Source organism: Thalassophryne amazonica, chromosome 7, assembly GCF_902500255.1.
Source record: "Thalassophryne amazonica chromosome 7, fThaAma1.1, whole genome shotgun sequence".
NCBI lineage: Eukaryota > Metazoa > Chordata > Actinopteri > Batrachoidiformes > Batrachoididae > Thalassophryne > Thalassophryne amazonica.
Genome location: NC_047109.1, coordinates 106,858,377 through 106,877,399, shown reverse-complemented (window position 1 = coordinate 106,877,399; position 19,023 = coordinate 106,858,377). Strand labels below are relative to the sequence as shown.

The window sequence follows — 19,023 nt, the reverse complement described above, 5'->3', positions numbered from 1 at the left end:
ACAATACTGAAAGTTATCAGTTAGCTGTAGCTTCCGATAATTTTTTGGGTGGTTTATCGTTTAGCTTCATAAAAGATAACATTTCATTTAGCCGATTAGCTGTTATCAAAGCTAACTTTTTGGTTAGCTGTGCCCACCACTGGTCTCAGTATACTGCTGCACACTTTCCTGGGTCAGTGACTCATGATTAGTACACTCTTTCTTCACCATTCGAAGAACAGGTACTTTGATAGTAACAATAAAGTATAAAACAAATGTCAAACATGCAAAAACGGATAAAGACAGCTAAGGAAACCATATGGATAAAGAGTCCAGTAGTTGGAATGACCTGGCTAGCAGTGTTGAATTTGAATCACATTACATTTTTGGGGGGGTGGGAGTTTATCAAATACTGAGTAAAAAAGCTGCACAATAGCTGTGAATAAACTATAGGAATGTTTAGATCCAATTAGTAACATCCATGGGTGGATTAATGCAGGGGCTTACCTGGTCTTCAGACATGGGGCCCCACATTATTGTCCACCAAAATGTTTTGAAGAACACACATAATATCATGAATACAAATAATATGGGTTGACTGATAATTGGAAATTATTAATTGACAACATTTTTAAGTTTATTAACGCAAAAATTATGAAAACCATACACAGTGTTTTAGGACCCTCCAAGCAAAATTTTTACTTTCACAAACTTGGGATGAAAAACAAAACAAAAACCCAAATGTAAAAGTGGCAGGAAGTGCTGTTTATAATAATTTAATTCAGCACTATTTACCTGCATTCTGTGATTACAATGGTGTTTTAAGGGAGCACACAGTAAGGGAGCCCAGAAACAGGCAAGAGATACAAACTGTTTACCTTTACCACGAAGACAGCATCTCAGTGCCTACATCTACTGGACATATAAACAGTTAATAGAAATACTTTAAGTATTTGTTGCTCATTTATTATCTACTTTTTATTGTGCATTGCAAACTTTACTTCGCACTGTTAACTGTTCTATGTAGTATGTTGAGTGTGAGTTGTCAAATTTTAAATGTCCACTCTTGCGTATTGTCATTTTTCCCCCCATTCTGCCAATGTGTGGCTAATCAGTTTTCCATGTGGCTAACTGAGACTGACACTAATTAGCTACAGTGACTAACAGTTTTTGAACCCCGAGAGAGAACCCTGCAAAGGCCCAAGAAGACGCAACAGCATACTAATGCCGATTCTTTTTGTTGTTGTTGTTTTTGATCACTTTTAATCAACATTGAGCAATTATATATAATATTTTCCCTCTACCCAGTCTGGAAAGAAATAGAACATTCTCCTTCTCTTGCCTGCTCCCGTTAGGGGTCGCCATAGCAGATCCATCATTCCATATACTATTAACTACAGGATTTACATTTAATTTGTTTGAGGTATCTTTCAGAACACCAGAATGTTCAGCTATTGCACAAATTTGTTTTGTACCATGTCTCTACTTGGCAAGAAGTGATTGCATAATTTTTGCAGAGAGTTGCAGAAGAGAGAGAGAGCCCCCCCACCAAAAAAAAAAAAAAAAAAAAAAAAAAAAATCCAAAACAAAACACAGAGCTGTCGCTATCTTTCCAAGCATTTTGAGTACTAACACAGCTGATTATTAGCATTCTTGTTGCCATTTTTATTTATGTGTTAAGTGTTTTATTTCTCAACTTACCAGTCTGTGTGCCAGTTATTTTAATCCAGTGAAACTTTCAGCCATTGGACAGTTAATGTTGCATAAGCACTAATACACTCAACAAAAATATAAACGCATCACTTTTGGTTTTGCTCCCATTTTGTATGAGATGAACTCAAAGATCTAAAACTTTTTCCACATACACAATATCACCATTTCCCTCAAATATTGTTCACAAACCAGTCTAAATCTGTGATAGTGAGCACTTCTTTGCTGAGATAATCCATCCCACCTCACAGGTGTGCCATATCAAGATGCTGATTAGACACCATGATTAGTGCACAGGTGTGCCTTAGACTGTCCACAATAAAAGGCCACTCTGAAAGGTGCAGTTTTGTTTTATTGGGGGGGGATACCAGTCAGTATCTGGTGTGACCACCATTTGCCTCATGCAGTGCAACACATCTCCTTCGCATAGAGTTGATCAGGTTGTCAATTGTGGCCTGTGGAATGTTGGTCCACTCCTCTTCAATGGCTGTGCGAAATTGCTGGATATTGGCAGGAACTGGTACACGCTGTCGTATACGCCGGTCCAGAGCATCCCAAACACGCTCAATGGGTGACATGTCCGGTGAGTATGCCGGCCATGCAAGAACTGGGACATTTTCAGCTTCCAAGAATTGTGTACAGATCCTTGTAACATGGGGCCGTGCATTATCCTGCTGCAATATGAGGTGATGTTCTTGGATGTATGGCACAACAATGGGCCTCAGGATCTCGTCACGGTATCTCTGTGCATTCAAAATGCCATCAATAAAATGCACCTGTGTTCTTCCTCCATAACAGACGCCTGCCCATACCATAACCCCACCACCACCATGGGCCACTCGATCCACAACACTGACATCAGAAAACCGCTCATCCACACGACACCACACACGCTGTCTGCCATCTGCCCTGAACAGTGTGAACCGGGATTCATCCGTGAAGAGAACACCTCTCCAACGTGCCAAACGCCAGCGAATGTGAGCATTTGCCCACTCAAGTCGGTTACGACGACGAACTGGAGTCAGGTCGAGACCCCGATGAGGACGACGAGCATGCAGATGAGCTTCCCTGAGACGGTTTCTGACAGTTTGTGCAGAAATTCTTTGGTTATGCAAACCGATTGTTTCAGCAGCTGTCCGAGTGGCTGGTCTCAGACGATCTTGGAGGTGAACATGCTGGATGTGGAGGTCCTGGGCTGGTGTGGTTACACGTGGTCTGCGGTTGTGAGGCTGGTTGGATGTACTGCCAAATTCTCTGAAACGCCTTTGGAGACGGCTTATGGTAGAGAAATGAACATTCAATACACAAGCAACAGCTCTGGTTGACATTCCTGCTGTCAGCATGCCAATTGCACGCTCCCTCAAATATTGCGACATCTGTGGCATTGTGCTGTGTGATAAAACTGCACCTTTCAGAGTGGCCTTTTATTGTGGGCAGTCTAAGGCACACCTGTGCACTAATCATGGTGTCTAATCAGCATCTTGATATGGCACACCTGTGAGGTGGGATGGATTATCTCAGCAAAGGAGAAGTGCTCACTATCACAGATTTAGACTGGTTTGTGAACAATATTTGAGGGAAATGGTGATATTGTGTATGTGGAAAAAGTTTTAGATCTTTGAGTTCATCTCATACAAAATGGGATCAAAACCAAAAGTGTTGCGTTTATATTTTTGTTGAGCGTAATATATGTTGGTGTCTCTTCGTGAAACAACTCCACATCTAGGAGAGAGAACCTAATGCGCATGGTATGATGGTGGAAGAAACTGACACAAACACAGGGAACAACATGCAAACTCTATACATAAAGGAACTGGACACTGGTAGACTTCAACCCATGACCTATGTACTGTAAACTGTAGAATCTCAAAGCATCAAAGTACAGAAATGCAAATGTGTTCCTATGTTTTAAATGATAAAAAAAAAAAAAAAAAGATGTCCAATGTATTCAAAAAGAAAAAAGCCTGTAAGAGAATACAAGAATACAAGAGCAGGCGTCTCTCACAGTGAAGACAGTGAAGCTGAGGAGGTGTGGAAAAAGGTTATCGGGTCTCACCTTTTCTTGTCTCACTGATTAGTGGCCCGAGTTTCCTAATCAGGCTCGTTTGGTTCTTCAGCATTGAATGGACACGAGTGATCTCACAGCACAACGCTTCATACTCCTGCTGTATGCTCCTCCCCCTACACGTGCAGACAACATTGTTTTTCATTAAAAAAAAATTAAATTATGTTTCATGCACTTCTGTTCATGTGGACAGCCTTTAGTTACAAGCATTTTTTGGGGGGTGGGGGAGGCTTCTATATTCCACTACAATGGCAAAAATCAAAAATCGGTATTTAACACGTCAGAGCATGCAAAAACTTTTTGCACAGTGTAGCTCGATACATCCTTCATATTAGTGTAACTCTTTTCTTACTCCCCTTTCATGATCCCCCTAGAATTTGTAAGGGATAGAATTTTGGAAGCCTTATTGTGTCACAAGCAACACTGCCCCCCAGTGGCCATCAGGACCCTGCAATTAGCAAAAGGATGTGACCCATTTGTCTTTATCTTATGTTACAGTCACTGTGCATGTTAAAAGATACCATCATGGCCCAAAATAGGAGGTTCATTGGTCCTCACCTGTATCTATCAGAACCAAACATGCAGTAGTTTAGACATTGTTCATTCTGGAATTTTGCAGACTCACTGACTAAATAAATCCTTTGCTTGCCCTGCAATGTGGTCACGTCTCTACTGGGGATTATTTTGAACAATGTTAGGGTAGCAGCATGGAAAACTAGTTATACACACTTAAAATATGGACCTGCTAGACTTCTGAAAAACAAGTAAACTAAAAATCACAAAACCACAAGACATTTTACTGCAGTTGCATACGTGAATGTTTCTGCACAAACCGACAACTTCTTTTAGGATTGAAAAGCTACTCAGATAAACAACATTTAATCTGCAACTTTTTGATAAGCACTGAAGGAATAGAAAGCAAAACATATGACATTGGGTTTTGATGGCTTCTTAAAACCTTCTAAGCTTTTAGCTAGTTAGCTTTTATTTTGGACCGTGTGAAGGTTTCTCTATGGGGTTGTGTGAAACAGTACAATGATCAAACGGCCGTGCTGATGGATTAAATATTAAAGCTCACAGTGGCATCGGCAGTATTCCAAAAATCACAAAAACACATGCAAAAAATATGTCTGGTGGTATTTGGAGCCAGCAACACCTACAAAACGCTCCTATCCACACCTTAAGTAAAGCTGCAGAATCTCATCAACACTTCGCCCACCTTAACTTCAGACACATGCCTCAAACAGCTAAAATGAAGATTTTTGTGCTGCTAAAAAGTGAATGCCATATGAAGACTGCTGACAAGTGCATCTCAATTACATCTTTCTTCATGAAATGTGAGACAATGGCACATTTCCCAATGAATTTAAGATATTATCTTCACTGAGACAAGTAGCATGGCTTTTTACCCCCCAAAATAGCACACGTCACTGTAGAAACACAGACAAACAATAAAATGAATTGGGTGTCTCAAAACACTGAAATGCAGATTTATACAATATATATTAACCATAACTGCAAATATTTTTGTATGAATGAATCCTTCGCTTTTCAGGTGAAGTGAAAATCATCAGCTGGATGCACATATCTGTTTAAGAAGTCTAAAGCTGCACCCTCCTCTAGTGGCCAAAGAGGATAACTGCAGTCTGACTCACAAACCAGCAGACACTGAAATTCTAACCACTTTGTCTACACACAACTATTCCAAAAAGGTCATTCGTTGCACTTTCTCTTCCATATTTCTTGCAGATTATTTTTCTATTGTGAAAGCACCAAGTATTTAAAATTCACGCAGAAGGACATAAGCATACGTAAAACAAACAAACACTTAACATTTAGGGATTTTTTTTTTTTTTTTTTGGTCACAGTTATGTAAGATGAAAGCATGGACTGTGTCGAGTTCATCCACATGCTAGATTGAAATGCTTGTGGAAAACTACACTCAATAAAAATATAAACGCAACACTTTTGGTTTTGCTCCCATTTTGTATGAGATGAACTCAAAGATCTAAAACTTTTTCCACATACACAATATCACCATTTCCCTCAAATATTGTTCACAAACCAGTCTAAATCTGTGATAGTGAGCACTTCTCCGTTGCTGAGATAATCCATCCCACCTCACAGGTGTGCCATATCAAGATGCTGATTAGACACCATGATTAGTGCACAGGTGTGCCGTAGACTGCCCACAATAAAAGGCCACTCTGAAAGGTGCAGTTTTATCACACAGCACAATGCCACAGATGTCGCAAGATTTGAGGGAGCGTGCAATTGTTCATTTCTCTACCATAAGCCGTCTCCAAAGGCGTTTCAGAGAATTTGGCAGTACATCCAACCAGCCTCACAACCGCAGACCACGTGTAACCACACCAGCCCAGGACCTCCACATCCAGCATGTTCACCTCCAAGATTGTCTGAGACCAGCCACTCAGACAGCTGCTGAAACAATCAGTTTGCATAACCAAAGAATTTCTGAACAAACTGTCAGAAACCATCTCAGGGAAGCTCATCTGCATGCTCGTCGTCCTCATCAGGGTCTCGACCTGACTCCAGTTCGTCGTCGTAACCGACTTGAGTGGGCAAATGCTCACATTCGCTGGCATTTGGCACGTTGGAGAGGTGTTCTCTTCACGGATGAATCCCGGTTCACACTGTTCAGGGCAGATGGTAGACAGCGTGTGTGGCGTCGTGTGGGTGAGTGGTTTTCTGATGTCAATGTTGTGGATCGAGTGGCCCATGGTGGCAGTGGGGTTATGGTATGGGCAGGCGTCTGTTATGGATGAAGAACACAGGTGCATTTTATTGATGGCATTTTGAATGCACAGAGATACCGTGACGAGATCCTGAGGCCCATTGTTGTGCCATACATCCAAGAACATCACCTCATATTGCAGCAGGATAATGCACGGCCCCATGTTGCAAGGATCTGTACACAATTCTTGGAAGCTGAAAATGTCCCAGTTCTTGCATGACCGGCATACTCACCGGACATGTCACCCATTGAACATGTCTGGGATGCTCTGGACCGGCGTATACGACAGCGTGTACCAGTTTCTGCCAATATCCAGCAACTTCACACAGCCATTGAAGAGGAGTGGACCAACATTCCACAGGCCACAATTGACAACCTGATCAACTCTATGCGAAGGAGATGTGTTGCACTGCATGAGGCAAATGGTGGTCACACCAGATACTGACTGGTATCCCCCCCCCCCCCCAATAAAACAAAACTGCACCTTTCAGAGTGGCCTTTTATTGTGGGCAGTCTAAGGCACACCTGTGCACTAATCATGGTGTCTAATCAGCATCTTGATATGGCACACCTGTGAGGTGGGATGGATTATCTCAGCAAAGGAGAAGTGCTCACTATCACAGATTTAGACTGGTTTGTGAACAATATTTGAGGGAAATGGTGATATTGTGTATGTGGAAAAAGTTTTAGATCTTTGAGTTCATCTCATACAAAATGGGAGCAAAACCAAAAGTGATGCGTTTATATTTTTGTTGAGTGTAGATGAGCTACGACTGGCTCATGATCAGTTGTGTGTTGGCAAGCAGAGTTGCCAACTGTCCTGCATTGGGGGACGGTTCCGGTATTTACCCCTGTGTCCTGCATGAGTGTGTGTGGGACGCCCATTAGTTCCGCAGTTGTGTAGGTGAAGTGGCACACCACCGGACTCCCCTAGCTACGCTTCATGCTGCTGGCACTCGCGTTCACGCGTGGGCATTGGTAAATTCAAATGTTGGCAGGTATGTGGCAAGTTGTCTCAAATTCTTAAGACAAGTCATGAGAAAACAGATATTTGGAAAAATCTCAGTTGGTCCAATTTACACTTTGAAGAACAGGACTGGAGTATTTAATTGGGAAAAACATGACTAATAAATGTTAGTCATTTTCACTCCATATTCTGACATGTCTTACGATGATTAATAAGGTCAGGACAGATCAGGTCTGGGAGCATGTACTGGTACTGCACATTGCTATATCCACCATACTACGGAAGAGTCTTGAGTCCTGGATGGAAACCACACAGGCATCTAACTGGTCCATGCACACCTCCCAAAAGCAGCCATCCATCTGTCACAGGCAGGTGATATATTGACATGTTCTAGGTCTTTTCCAGTTGTTAGGATCCTCAACACTGAGTTGTGCTGTGTTGTACCCAGAAAAATGTGACACACTGACAAGATGTTGTAGCTGACATTCCCTCAAAGTCCAAGTGATATTCCTCATCTATGTCTCCTGAAGGAAACACTTGTTTGACACAAAGTCATTTCAGCGGTAACCCAAGAACCTCCTAAAAGATTTGGTACCAAACACATTTAGTTGTCAAATCTCACAGCCATACAATAAGACATGAAGCACCAGGATGCAAAACATTTGGACCTTCATTCACAAAACACCTCTGCCTGGTGACCTCAGGACTCCATAAGATCGTCCCAGTTGTCTCTCAAACTCAAAGTCCAAGAACCCAGAGACATGTCACTGCCAAGATAATTGAATGTCTCCCCAACTGATGGCAGAGTGCATGAAGTCACTGAAAGTCTGGATCTTTGTCTTGATCATGGACAATCATAAATACAGACATGCAATTTCTCACTTGGCTTCTTAACAGCTGCCATCAGAGAAGCCACTGTTTCTGAAAATTTCAACTTATTTCTGAAAAATAATCAACTTTTTACCCCAAAATGTGATGAAAAAGGCAGCTCTGGACTGTAATATTAACCATTTAATTTTAAGGCAGATTCGGGATATTTCAAAAGAATTTTTCCACATTCTGGAAATTTAGGCATTCTAGGCCTCGGCCCGACTATAACAGACATGCTTGCTTTGTGGACTCAATTCAGAAAAGGTCTTTTGGCATAATTGTCAGCCAGTTGTCAGTAATCATAAATGAATATACCTGGGATTAAACTTTGGGTCACAGGGCTGGTCCAAGCCTGGGCCGTTAGGCCCGTGGGGTTCCTCCTAAAAGAGAAACACATTCACAGTAGTTTTATGCTTAATATCATCATTACTGTAAAATAGGTCAATGTTTAAATTGAAGCACATCAACTTTTGAACTCTTCTCCCATTCCTTCACTAGACCATTTTTCAGCTTTATAGTCCTTCTCCTTTTCACAAACATATTTCCTCTGGTGACGCCACACATTTTATGCCATTATACAGCACTCCTTCATTCATCTCCTTTCATCTCACCTCCTCCATCTTTGTCTTTGCCCCCCTGCCCATTTATACTCTTTTGAAGTCTTCCTTCCCACCTTCTCTTACCACACTTCTCTCCAGCAGTCTGCTGTTTTCCAGCGTCACCTTCTCCAGCTCCTCCTGCAGTTTGCGGATCTTTAGCTCAGTGTTGACTCTGTCCACCTGCCAGTAATCCTGAGGGCTGTTCATGCTCTTCATTACTGGAAGCACACAGACAAATGATGATGGTTCATAAGGCAGGTTTGCATGATCAAACTAACACTTTATTCATAAACTCCTGTCTTAAAACTCCCAGATCTGGTAGAATTGCAGACAGCTCTGGTAATGTATAAAGCCAGACACAAGCAACTACCAGATAATTTACAGAAACTTTTTACTGAAATCACATTTTGGCATTAACACATTTTAAATGGGTGGAACCGTGCAATTTAAAAATAAATCTTTTCTACTGTGAGTGATGGTGTGTATGGCCTTGGTAGAGGTAACTTTAGACACTGGAATGTTACTGGACTGCATCACAAACCTCACAATGACCTGCACTAGAAAAAAAATCTAAAATAGTCATACAAGTGCATCACATTTATTAAATGGTTTTGGCTGATATTTATGACAGGACACTTGTATTTATGACACACAGAGACACTGTTTGGACTTCAGTGCAAAGCAGCTGCTGTACAAGTTGGATTCTTCTGAGCTCAATCTGTGCTTCGGCTAAAATGCAGAGCTTTACTCCACGTGTGCTTTCTCAATTTATTACCAGCAAACACACTATGAACTCTCTTCACCACAGAACGGATTATAAACTTTGTAGCTGACACAATGTTGAAACGATTGCTAAGGAGAAGGCAGTATTGGTGCTCTACCTGTACCTTGGCTGGTCTCCATCTCAGTCTTCAGCTGAAGCAGCTCCAACTCTTTGGCCTGGAGCTGCTCTGTCAGCAGCCTCTCACTCTCACTCTTTTCCTTTTTCTGATATGAACAAGAAGGAAAGAGTGATGTTGAATAAGAATAAAGTCAAGAATGCATGCAGGATTACTGCACTTGTGCAAAGCTCTGATGATATCACAATCTTGAATAATTAGCTGCCATGGGTGTAATGCCGCGTTCACGCCAGAAGCCACACAAGCAACGGCGGCGAGAGGTTGCCATGTAATCCCTATGGAAGAACGCGTTGTGGCGCCACAAAAGTCCAAGCCACACAATGCAACGCAATGGACATGAATAAAGCGATTGTGACCGATTGGCGCGTTTGTGGTGCAATATCGCATTGCATCACGTCGCGTCGCCCTCTTTCCCAAGTTGAAAAATCCGACCTTTTTCATCTTGTTGCACCGCGATGACCAATCAGGGACGGGATATGTAGTGACGTGACATGTCTGGAGTTTATACTTGATGTAGACATGTCCTGTCTCTGGCAATCAGCCTGTGAGCAGGACTAATGTCCCTTTTGTCCTTTATTTATTAAACACAATTATGACAGTTTGAGGGGAGAGTGATGAACTGCAGCAGCAGTTTTTTTTTCTCACGTGCGGACGCGAAGAAATCATCCATGAAGATAATTTTATTAACTACACAGATATATAATAAAACAAATGGTAACTAGTTTATAACACAATTATGACAGAGTTGGAGGGGAGAGCGAGGAACTGCGGCAGCAACCAGTTTTTTTTTTTTTTTCTTTGTTCACATGTGCGTGCGCGAACTGGACAGGAGGTCCTCAAACTGGGTTCTGGAGAAGTGGAAGTACCACTGAAAACGGCCATCATCCAGACGCAGCTCCTGCAGCAAATGATGAATTTGTGGCGTCTGGTGTGAACGTGGCTCAAGCAGAGCGACACACTGGGTGATATGGCACGTCCATCGCCAGGCGAGGGACACAAGTTTGTGGCGTCACGTGGCGCCCAGTGTGAACGCGGCATAACTATGGTAATAAAACAGGCAGTGGTGGCCTTGGTGGCCAACAGACCCAGGCTTTGGCAAGATGACAGCATTTACCATTTTTGAGTTATCGTGTTAATAATGTGGATGGATTCATTCATCTATCCATATATTCACTCACTACATTTTATAGGAGACAATGACAGTCTGCATCAGAAAGTTGAAAAATGGAAAAGCAAAATTAAAGAAAATATAAATACCTTCATGTTTTGGCCTCAGTTTGTGTTCCTGTATTGGATAAGCTATGAAATTTTAAGGCCATTTTTGTTAAATTCATTTTTTTTTTTTTTTTTTTTTTTTTTTTTTTTTTTTTTTTTTACAACCACAGTCATTCATACACATTCATAACAATGATTTACTAACCTTCGATGAATGTGTTGTTTACAAGAAAGTGTTTTCTTTGAAACTATGTTAGAAGGTTAATCTATAAGTCAATCTAACACTCACTACAATCGTGGTCTTAGATCTGCATCTTCAGCCCTTTGAACTGGTCCGTGAATGTATTGCAAGTCTTCCTCTGATTCAGGAGTAAGAGCAGTGTTACCAACAAAGATGAGTTAACCATTGTGAGATACGTTGCCTTGGTTAATGTAAAAGTATGGACTTGTCAAGTGGGGTTGATACGAACGAAGCGACGCGCAGCGGCATGAAGCTTGGTCATGGTACACCGAGTGCCAAACAGGAAGGGCGAAATTATGAGTCCACAGTGAAACAGGAAATGTCAAATGTTGAACACTTCCTGGATTGACACTTCCTGGAGTACCAGGCGGGATCTTGTGGAATCTCGCGGGAACTCTGTGTCAAGTTCACACTGAAACAGGAAGTGCCAAATTTTGAGTCCACAGTGAAACAGGAAATGTCAGGAAGTGTTGAACACTTCCTGGCATGGGTGGTGCTAGAGCAGAGGCCAGGGCTGTGCTGGACTCCCCTGAAATTTGTTTGGACACAGATGATTGACATGTCACAGCACATGCCACCCCACCCCCCAAAAGAGGAAAAAAAAAGCTGCATTTTGAAATCGGTGACACATATTGACCACTGGGTTCCTCCTGTACAGTAGTTTGTGCTGTGTACCACAAAAAGTTCTAATCCACCTTAGTAAAAGAACAAAGATGTTTGACTCAGATTTGAACTGAACACGTCGTTTGAACCATAGGCTCCTAACGACACCAAAGTTATATTAGCGAGTAAAAGACCATATTTTATGCCAGAAATGAGGTTCAGGCTGTTGAAAGTGGCATTTCTGCTTTAATTCGGATTGCCTTATATATATACACGAGGTCTGTTAGAAAAGTATCCAACCCTTTTTTTTTTTTTTTTTTGCAAAAACCTGATGTGTGCTTGCATGAGCCAACCCTGAACCTTCGTGTGCATGCATGAATTTTTTCACGCCTGTCGATTGCGTCAGTTGCTGGCAAGCAGCATTTGTGTGAGGTCGTGTGTAGTGCTCTTGGTGGATTTTCAATGCAAGGAAAATGGCAGAACGACTGGAGCAACAACACACGAAGGTTCAAGGTTGGCTCATGCAAGCACGCTTGATTCAAGTCCATCAAGTTTTTGGGGGGGGGGAAAAAAAAAAAAAAAGGTTGGATACTTTTCTAACAGACCATGTAACAATAAGAAATATACTCAAAACCTGGATTAATCTTTTTAGTCACATAGCACTACTATTATTCTGAACACTACTGTATATGTTATGCAGCTGGCCTGCTCTGTCAGCCTGATCCCGTCAGATCTCAGAAGCTAAGCAGAGCAGGATCTGGTTAGTACTTGGTTGGGAGACCTCTTTAGAACACCAGCATACGAGGTCTCTTAGATAATAAACCGACCCTTTTATTATTTTTTTTTTAACTATATGGATTTGAATGACATGCGATTACACCAATCATGCTTGAACCCTCGTGCGCATGCGTGAGTTTTTTCACGCGTGTCGGTGACGTCATTTCCCTGTGGGCAGGCCTTGAGTGAGATGTGGTCCCGCCCTCTCGGCTGAATTCCTTTGTTTCACACGCTGCTCGAGACGGCGCGCGTTGCTTTATCAAAATTTTTTCTGGACCTGTGAGGAATATCCGAGTGGACACTATTCGAGAAATTAAGCTGGTTTTCTGTGAAAAGTTTAACGGCTGATGAGAGATTATGGGGTGTTTCTGTCGGTGTAAGGACTTCCCACGGAGCGGGACGTCCTGTTTCGAGCTGATAACATCCTAATTTAAGGCTTAATTTACCCAGGACATCGTGAGAGAACAGAGAAGATTCAGAAGAGGCCAGCATGAGGAATTTATGCGGACATTCCACTGTTTAAGGACATTTTTTTAACGAAAGACGTACGCGCAAATTCGCCGAGTCGTTTCCGTTACGACTCGGCAAATCTGTGTGCGCCGCGACAGGAAAAACACCTCCGTGTTGAAAACCATTTGTAGAATTCAGGCGGCTTTTAATGGCTTTCAACAAGTGAGTAACTGAGAAATTGTTTAACAGCTTGGGCATGTTCCAACTTGCCCGTTAAGATTTCCAACGGAGGTGTTTTTCCTGCCGCGACCCCCCGCGGTCGGGTCCAGCCCGACATGCGACTCTGCCCGCACGTTCTTTCATTACAAAATGACCGTTAACAATGGAATGTCTGAATAAACTCCTCATGCCGACTTCTTCTGAAAGTTCTCTGTTCTCTGACGACTTACTGCGTCAACAGAGCCTGAAATGTGGAAGTTTTCAACTTGAAACGGCGAGACGCTGCCGCCTCGAAGCGCAGATTGCCGTCAGGCGCCGTGGACCGTCCTTAAAGCGACACTACCAGACCAAAATCTCTCATCAGCCGTTAAAATTTTTACCGAAAACCAGCTGAATTTATTGAATGGTGTCCACTCAGTTGTGCCTTACAGTTTTGAAAAAATTTTTATCAAACAAAGCAACAGTCTCTGAGCCATTCCTAAACAATGAAAAAAAATCGACGAGCGGGTGGACGACTCCTCACTCAAAGACTGCCCACAGGCGAATGACGTAACCGACAGGCGTGAAAAAACTCTCGCATGCCCACGAGGGTTCAAGCATGTCTGATGTAATCACACGTGATTCAAATCCATATGGTTTTTGAAAAAATAATAAGGTCGGATACTTCTCTAATAGACCTCGTATATATATATATATATATATATATACATACATATATATATATATACACACACACACACACAAAAATATAAACGCAACACTTTGGTTTTGCTCCCATTTTGTATGAGATGAACTCAAAGATCTAAAACTTTTTCCACATACACAATATCACCATTTCCCTCAAATATTGTTCACAAACCAGTCTAAATCTGTGATAGTGAGCACTTCTCCTTTGCTGAGATAATCCATCCCACCTCACAGGTGTGCCATATCAAGATGCTGATTAGACACCATGATTAGTGCACAGGTGTGCCTTAGACTGCCCACAATAAAAGGCCACTCTGAAAGGTGCAGTTTTATCACACAGCACAATGCCACAGATGTCGCAAGATTTGAGGGAGTGTGCAATTGGCATGCTGACAGCAGGAATGTCAACCAGAGCTGTTGCTCGTGTATTGAATGTTCATTTCTCTACCATAGTCTGTCTCCAAAGGCGTTTCAGAGAATTTGGCAGTACATTCAACCAGCCTCACAACCGCAGACCACGTGTAACCACACCAGCCCAGGACCTCCACATCCAGCATGTTCACCTCCAAGATTGTCTGAGACCAGCAACTCGGACAGCTGCTGAAACAATCGGTTTGCATAACCAAAGAATTTCTGCACAAACTGTCAGAAACTGTCTCAGGGAAGCTCATCTGCATGCTCGTCGTCCTCATCGGGGTCTCGACCTGACTCCAGTTCGTCGTCGTAACCGACTTGAGTGGGCAAATGGTTCACACTGTCCAGGGCAGATGGCAGACAGCGTGAGTGGCGTCGTGTGGGTGAGCGGTTTTCTGATGTCAATGTTGTGGATCGCGCGGCCCATGGTGGCGGTGGGGTTATGGTATGGGCAGGCGTCTGTTATGGACGAAGAACACAGGTGCATTTTATTGATGGCATTTTGAATGCACAGAGATACCGTGACGAGATCCTGAGGCCCATTGTTGTGCCATACATCCAAGAACATCACCTCATGTTGCAGCAGGATAATGCACGGCCCCATGTTGCAAGGATCTGTACTCAATTCTTGGAAGCTGAAAATGTCCCAGTTCTTGCACGGCCGGCATACTCACCGGACATGTCACCCATTGAGCATGTTTGGGATGCTCTGGACCGGCGTATACGACAGCGTGTACCAGTTCCTGCCAATATCCAGCAACTTCGCACAGCCATTGAAGAGGAGTGGACCAACATTCCACAGGCCACAATTGACAACCTGATCAACTCTATGCGAAGGAGATGTGTTGCACTGCATGAGGCAAATACTGACTGGTATCCCCCCCCCCCAATAAAACAAAACTGCACCTTTCAGAGTGGCCTTTTATTGTGGGCAGTCTAAGGCACACCTGTGCACTAACCATGGTGTCTAATCAGCATCTTGATATGGCACACCTGTGAGGTGGGATGGATTATCTCAGCAAAGGAGAAGTGCTCACTATCACAGATTTAGACTGGTTTGTGAACAATATTTGAGGGAAATGGTGATATCGCGTATGTGGAAAAGTTTTAGATCTTTGAGTTCATCTCATACAAAATGGGAGCAAAACCAAAAGTGTTGCGTTTATATTTTTGTTGAGTGTACAATTTGCCAGAAAGCACATCTGAGATGCAATCCTAGATTTGATGTCTTGGTGAAAGAATCTACTAAATCTACTGGTACCTTGTTTTCCATGTAACAATAAGAAATATACTCAAAACCTAGATTAAGCTTTTTAGTCACATAGCACTATTATTCTGAACACTACTGTACTGTTCTATCACTATTAGCTGTGGCTATTAAGAAAAAAGGTTAGTACAGATTGATGCATTCGCACTGATTGTTCCTAATATACATGTTGATACATGCTCAAAAAAAAAAAAAAAAACCAAAAAACCAAAATTAAGTACCAGTGGGCAGCACTGGTACTTAGTAGTTAGCACTGTTGCCTCACAGCAAGAAGGTCATGGGGTCAATTCCCACCTGTGGCCATTCTGTGAGGAGCGTGCATGTTCTCCCCGTATTTGTGTGGGTTCCCTCTGGGTGCTCCGGCTTTCTCCCACATCTAAAGACATGCAGGTTAGATGGACTGGAAACTTTTAAACTGTCCGTAGGTGTGCCTGCGTTTGTTTGTGAGCCCCCCGTGACCCTAAACTGGATTAAGCGCTTGAAGATGAGTGAGTGCGTGAGTAAAATACCAGTTTGTTAAGCTCCATCTGCAGGTCCTCCTTCTCGATATAGATGCCTCTGTAAGCACTGAAGGCCTTGTTGACATATTGGGGGCCTTCTGATGGAGGGGCTTCTGGCCTGAAGAGCTACAGCAGAGACAGATTAAAATGCTAAGACACAATGACAAGCAACATTATTCAGTGATGAAAGTGAGACAATAAAAAAAAAAATAATAATAAAAAAAAAACCTAAACTTTTTATTTGAACAGGCAGCATCAGATGGATGCTGCAAAGTGTCTACTTGCAAAAGTGAGTCTGGGAATTTTTTAAATTTTACATGCTCCATTCAAGCAATGTCTTTTTCAGGGACGTCCCTGCTTATTTCAGCAAGACAATGGCAAGCACCATTCTGCACGTATTACAACAGCGTGGCTTTGTACAACCCCTGGCAAAAATTATGGAATCACCGGCCTCGGAGGATGTTCATTCAGTTGTTTAATTTTGTAGAAAAAAAGCAAACCACAGACATGACACAAAACTAAAGTCATTTCAAATGGCAACTTTCTGGCTTTAAGAAACACTATAAGAAATCAGGAAAAAAAAAATTGTGTCAGTCAGTAACGGTTACTTTTTTAGACCAAGCAGAGGGAAAAAAAAATATGGAATCACTCAATTCTGAGGAAAAAATTATGGAATCATGAAAAACAAAGAACGCTCCAACACATCACTAGTATTTTGTTGCACCACCTCTGGCTTTTATAACAGCTTGCAGTCTCTGAGGCATGGACTTAATGAGTGACAAACAGTACTCTTCATCAATGTGGCTCCAACTTTCGCTGATTGCTGTTGCCAGATCAGCTTTGCAGGTTGAAGCCTTGTCATGGACCATTTTCTTCAACTGCCACCAAAGATTTTCAATTGGATTAAGATCCGGACTATTTGCAGGCCATGACATTGACCCTATGTGTCTTTTTGCAAGGAATATTTTCACAGTTTTTGCTCTATGGCAAGATGCATTATCATCTTGAAAAATGATATCATCCCCAAGCATCCTTTCAATTGATGGGATAAGAAACGTGTCCAAAATATCAACGCAAACTTGTGCATTTATTGATGATGTAATGACAGCCATCTCCCCAGTGCCTTTACCTGACATGCAGCCCCATATCATCAATGACTGCGGAAATTTACATGTCCTCTTCAGGCAGTCATCTTTACAAATTTCATTGGAACGGCACCAAACAAAAGTTCCAGCATCATCACCTTGCTCAATGCAGATTCGAGATTCATCACTGAATATGACTTTCATCCAGTCATCCACAGTCCATGATTGCTTTTCCTTAGCCCATTGTAACCTTGTTTTTTTTCTGTTTAGGTGTTAATGATGGCTTTTGTTTAGCTTTTCTGTAAGTAAATCCCATTTCCTTTAGGCGGTATCTTACATTTCGGTCACAGACGTTCACTCCAGTTTCCTCCCATTCGTTCCTCATTTGTTTTGTTGTGCATTTTCGATTTTTGAGACATATTGCTTTAAGTTTTCTGTCTTGACGCTTTGATGTCTTCCTTGGTCTACCAGTATGTTTGCCTTTAACAACCTTCCCATGTTGTTTGTATTTGGTCCAGAGTTTAGACACAGCTGACTGTGAACAACCAACATATTTTGCAACATTGCGTGATGATTTACCCTCTTTTAAGAGTTTGATAATCCTCTCCTTTGTTTCAATTGACATCTCTCGTGTTGGAGCCATGATTCATGTCAGTCCACTTGGTGCAACAGCTCTCCAAGGTGTGATCACTCCTTTTTCGATGCAGACTAACGAGCAGATCTGATTTGATGCAGGTGTTAGTTTTGGAGATGAAAATTTACAGGGTGATTCCATAATTTATTCCTCAGAATTGAGTGAGTTCATATTTTTTTCCCTCTGCTTTGTCTAAACAAGTAACCGTTACTGACTGCCATAATTTTTTTTCTTGATTTCTTATAGTGTTTCTTAAAGCCAGAACGTTGCCATTTGAAATGACTTTAGTTTTGTGTCATGTCTGTGATCTGCTTTTTTCCTGCAAAATTAAACAACTGAATGAACATCCTTCGATGCCGGTGATTCCATAATTTTTGCCAGGGGTTGTAGTAAAAGAGTGCAGGTACTAGACTGGCCTGCCTGCAGTCCAGACCTGTCGCCCAATGAAAATGTGTGGCGCATTATGAAGCGCAAAATACGACAATGGAAACCCCGGACTGTTGAACAATTGAAGTCGTACATCAACAAGAATGGGAAAGAATTCCACCTACAAAGCTTCAACAGTTAGTGTCCTCAGTTCCCAAATGCTTATTGAGTGTTGTTACAAGGAAAGGTGATGTACCACAGTGGTAAACATGCCACTGTCCCAGCTTTTTTGAAATGTGTTGCAGGCATCCATTTCAAAATGAGCAAATATTTGCACAAAAACAATAAAGTTTACCAGTTTGAACATTAAATACAGTGAGGCCAACAAGTATTTAGTCAGTCCCTGATTGGGCAAGTTCTCCTACTTAGAAAGATGAGAGAGGTCTGTAATTTTCATCATAGGTACACTTCAACTATGAGAGACAAAATGAGGAAAAAAAAAAATCCAGGAAATCACATTGTAGGATTTTTAAAGAATTCATTTGTAAATTATGGTGAAAAATAATTAATTGGTCAATAACAAAAGTTCAACAGTACTTTGTAACATAATCTTTGTTGGCAATGACAGAGGTCAAATGTTTCCTGTAAGTCTTCATCAGGTTTGCACACACTGTAGCTGGTATTTTGGCCCATTCCTCCATGCAGACCTCATCTGGAGCAG

The 19,023-nt window shown here is 42.0% G+C and overlaps 1 protein-coding gene across 2 annotated transcripts in view; it reads right to left on the bottom strand.

Moving 5' to 3' along the window:
* The window catches only part of azi2 (5-azacytidine induced 2), a 46,428-nt gene that overhangs the window by 21,836 nt on the left and 5,569 nt on the right, over positions 1 to 19,023 (bottom strand). For both annotated transcript variants that reach the window (XR_004561946.1, XM_034175283.1), the window contains exons 3-7: positions 16,227 to 16,343; positions 9,833 to 9,932; positions 9,030 to 9,163; positions 8,662 to 8,726; positions 3,746 to 3,870 (exon numbers count right to left, since the gene is read on the bottom strand). Coding sequence is in view for 1 of the 2 variants with exons in the window: in XM_034175283.1 (XP_034031174.1) it covers positions 3,746 to 3,870; positions 8,662 to 8,726; positions 9,030 to 9,163; positions 9,833 to 9,932; positions 16,227 to 16,343 (541 nt within the window). In the remaining variant the exon portion in view is untranslated. The remainder of the gene's footprint in view (positions 1 to 3,745; positions 3,871 to 8,661; positions 8,727 to 9,029; positions 9,164 to 9,832; positions 9,933 to 16,226; positions 16,344 to 19,023) is intronic.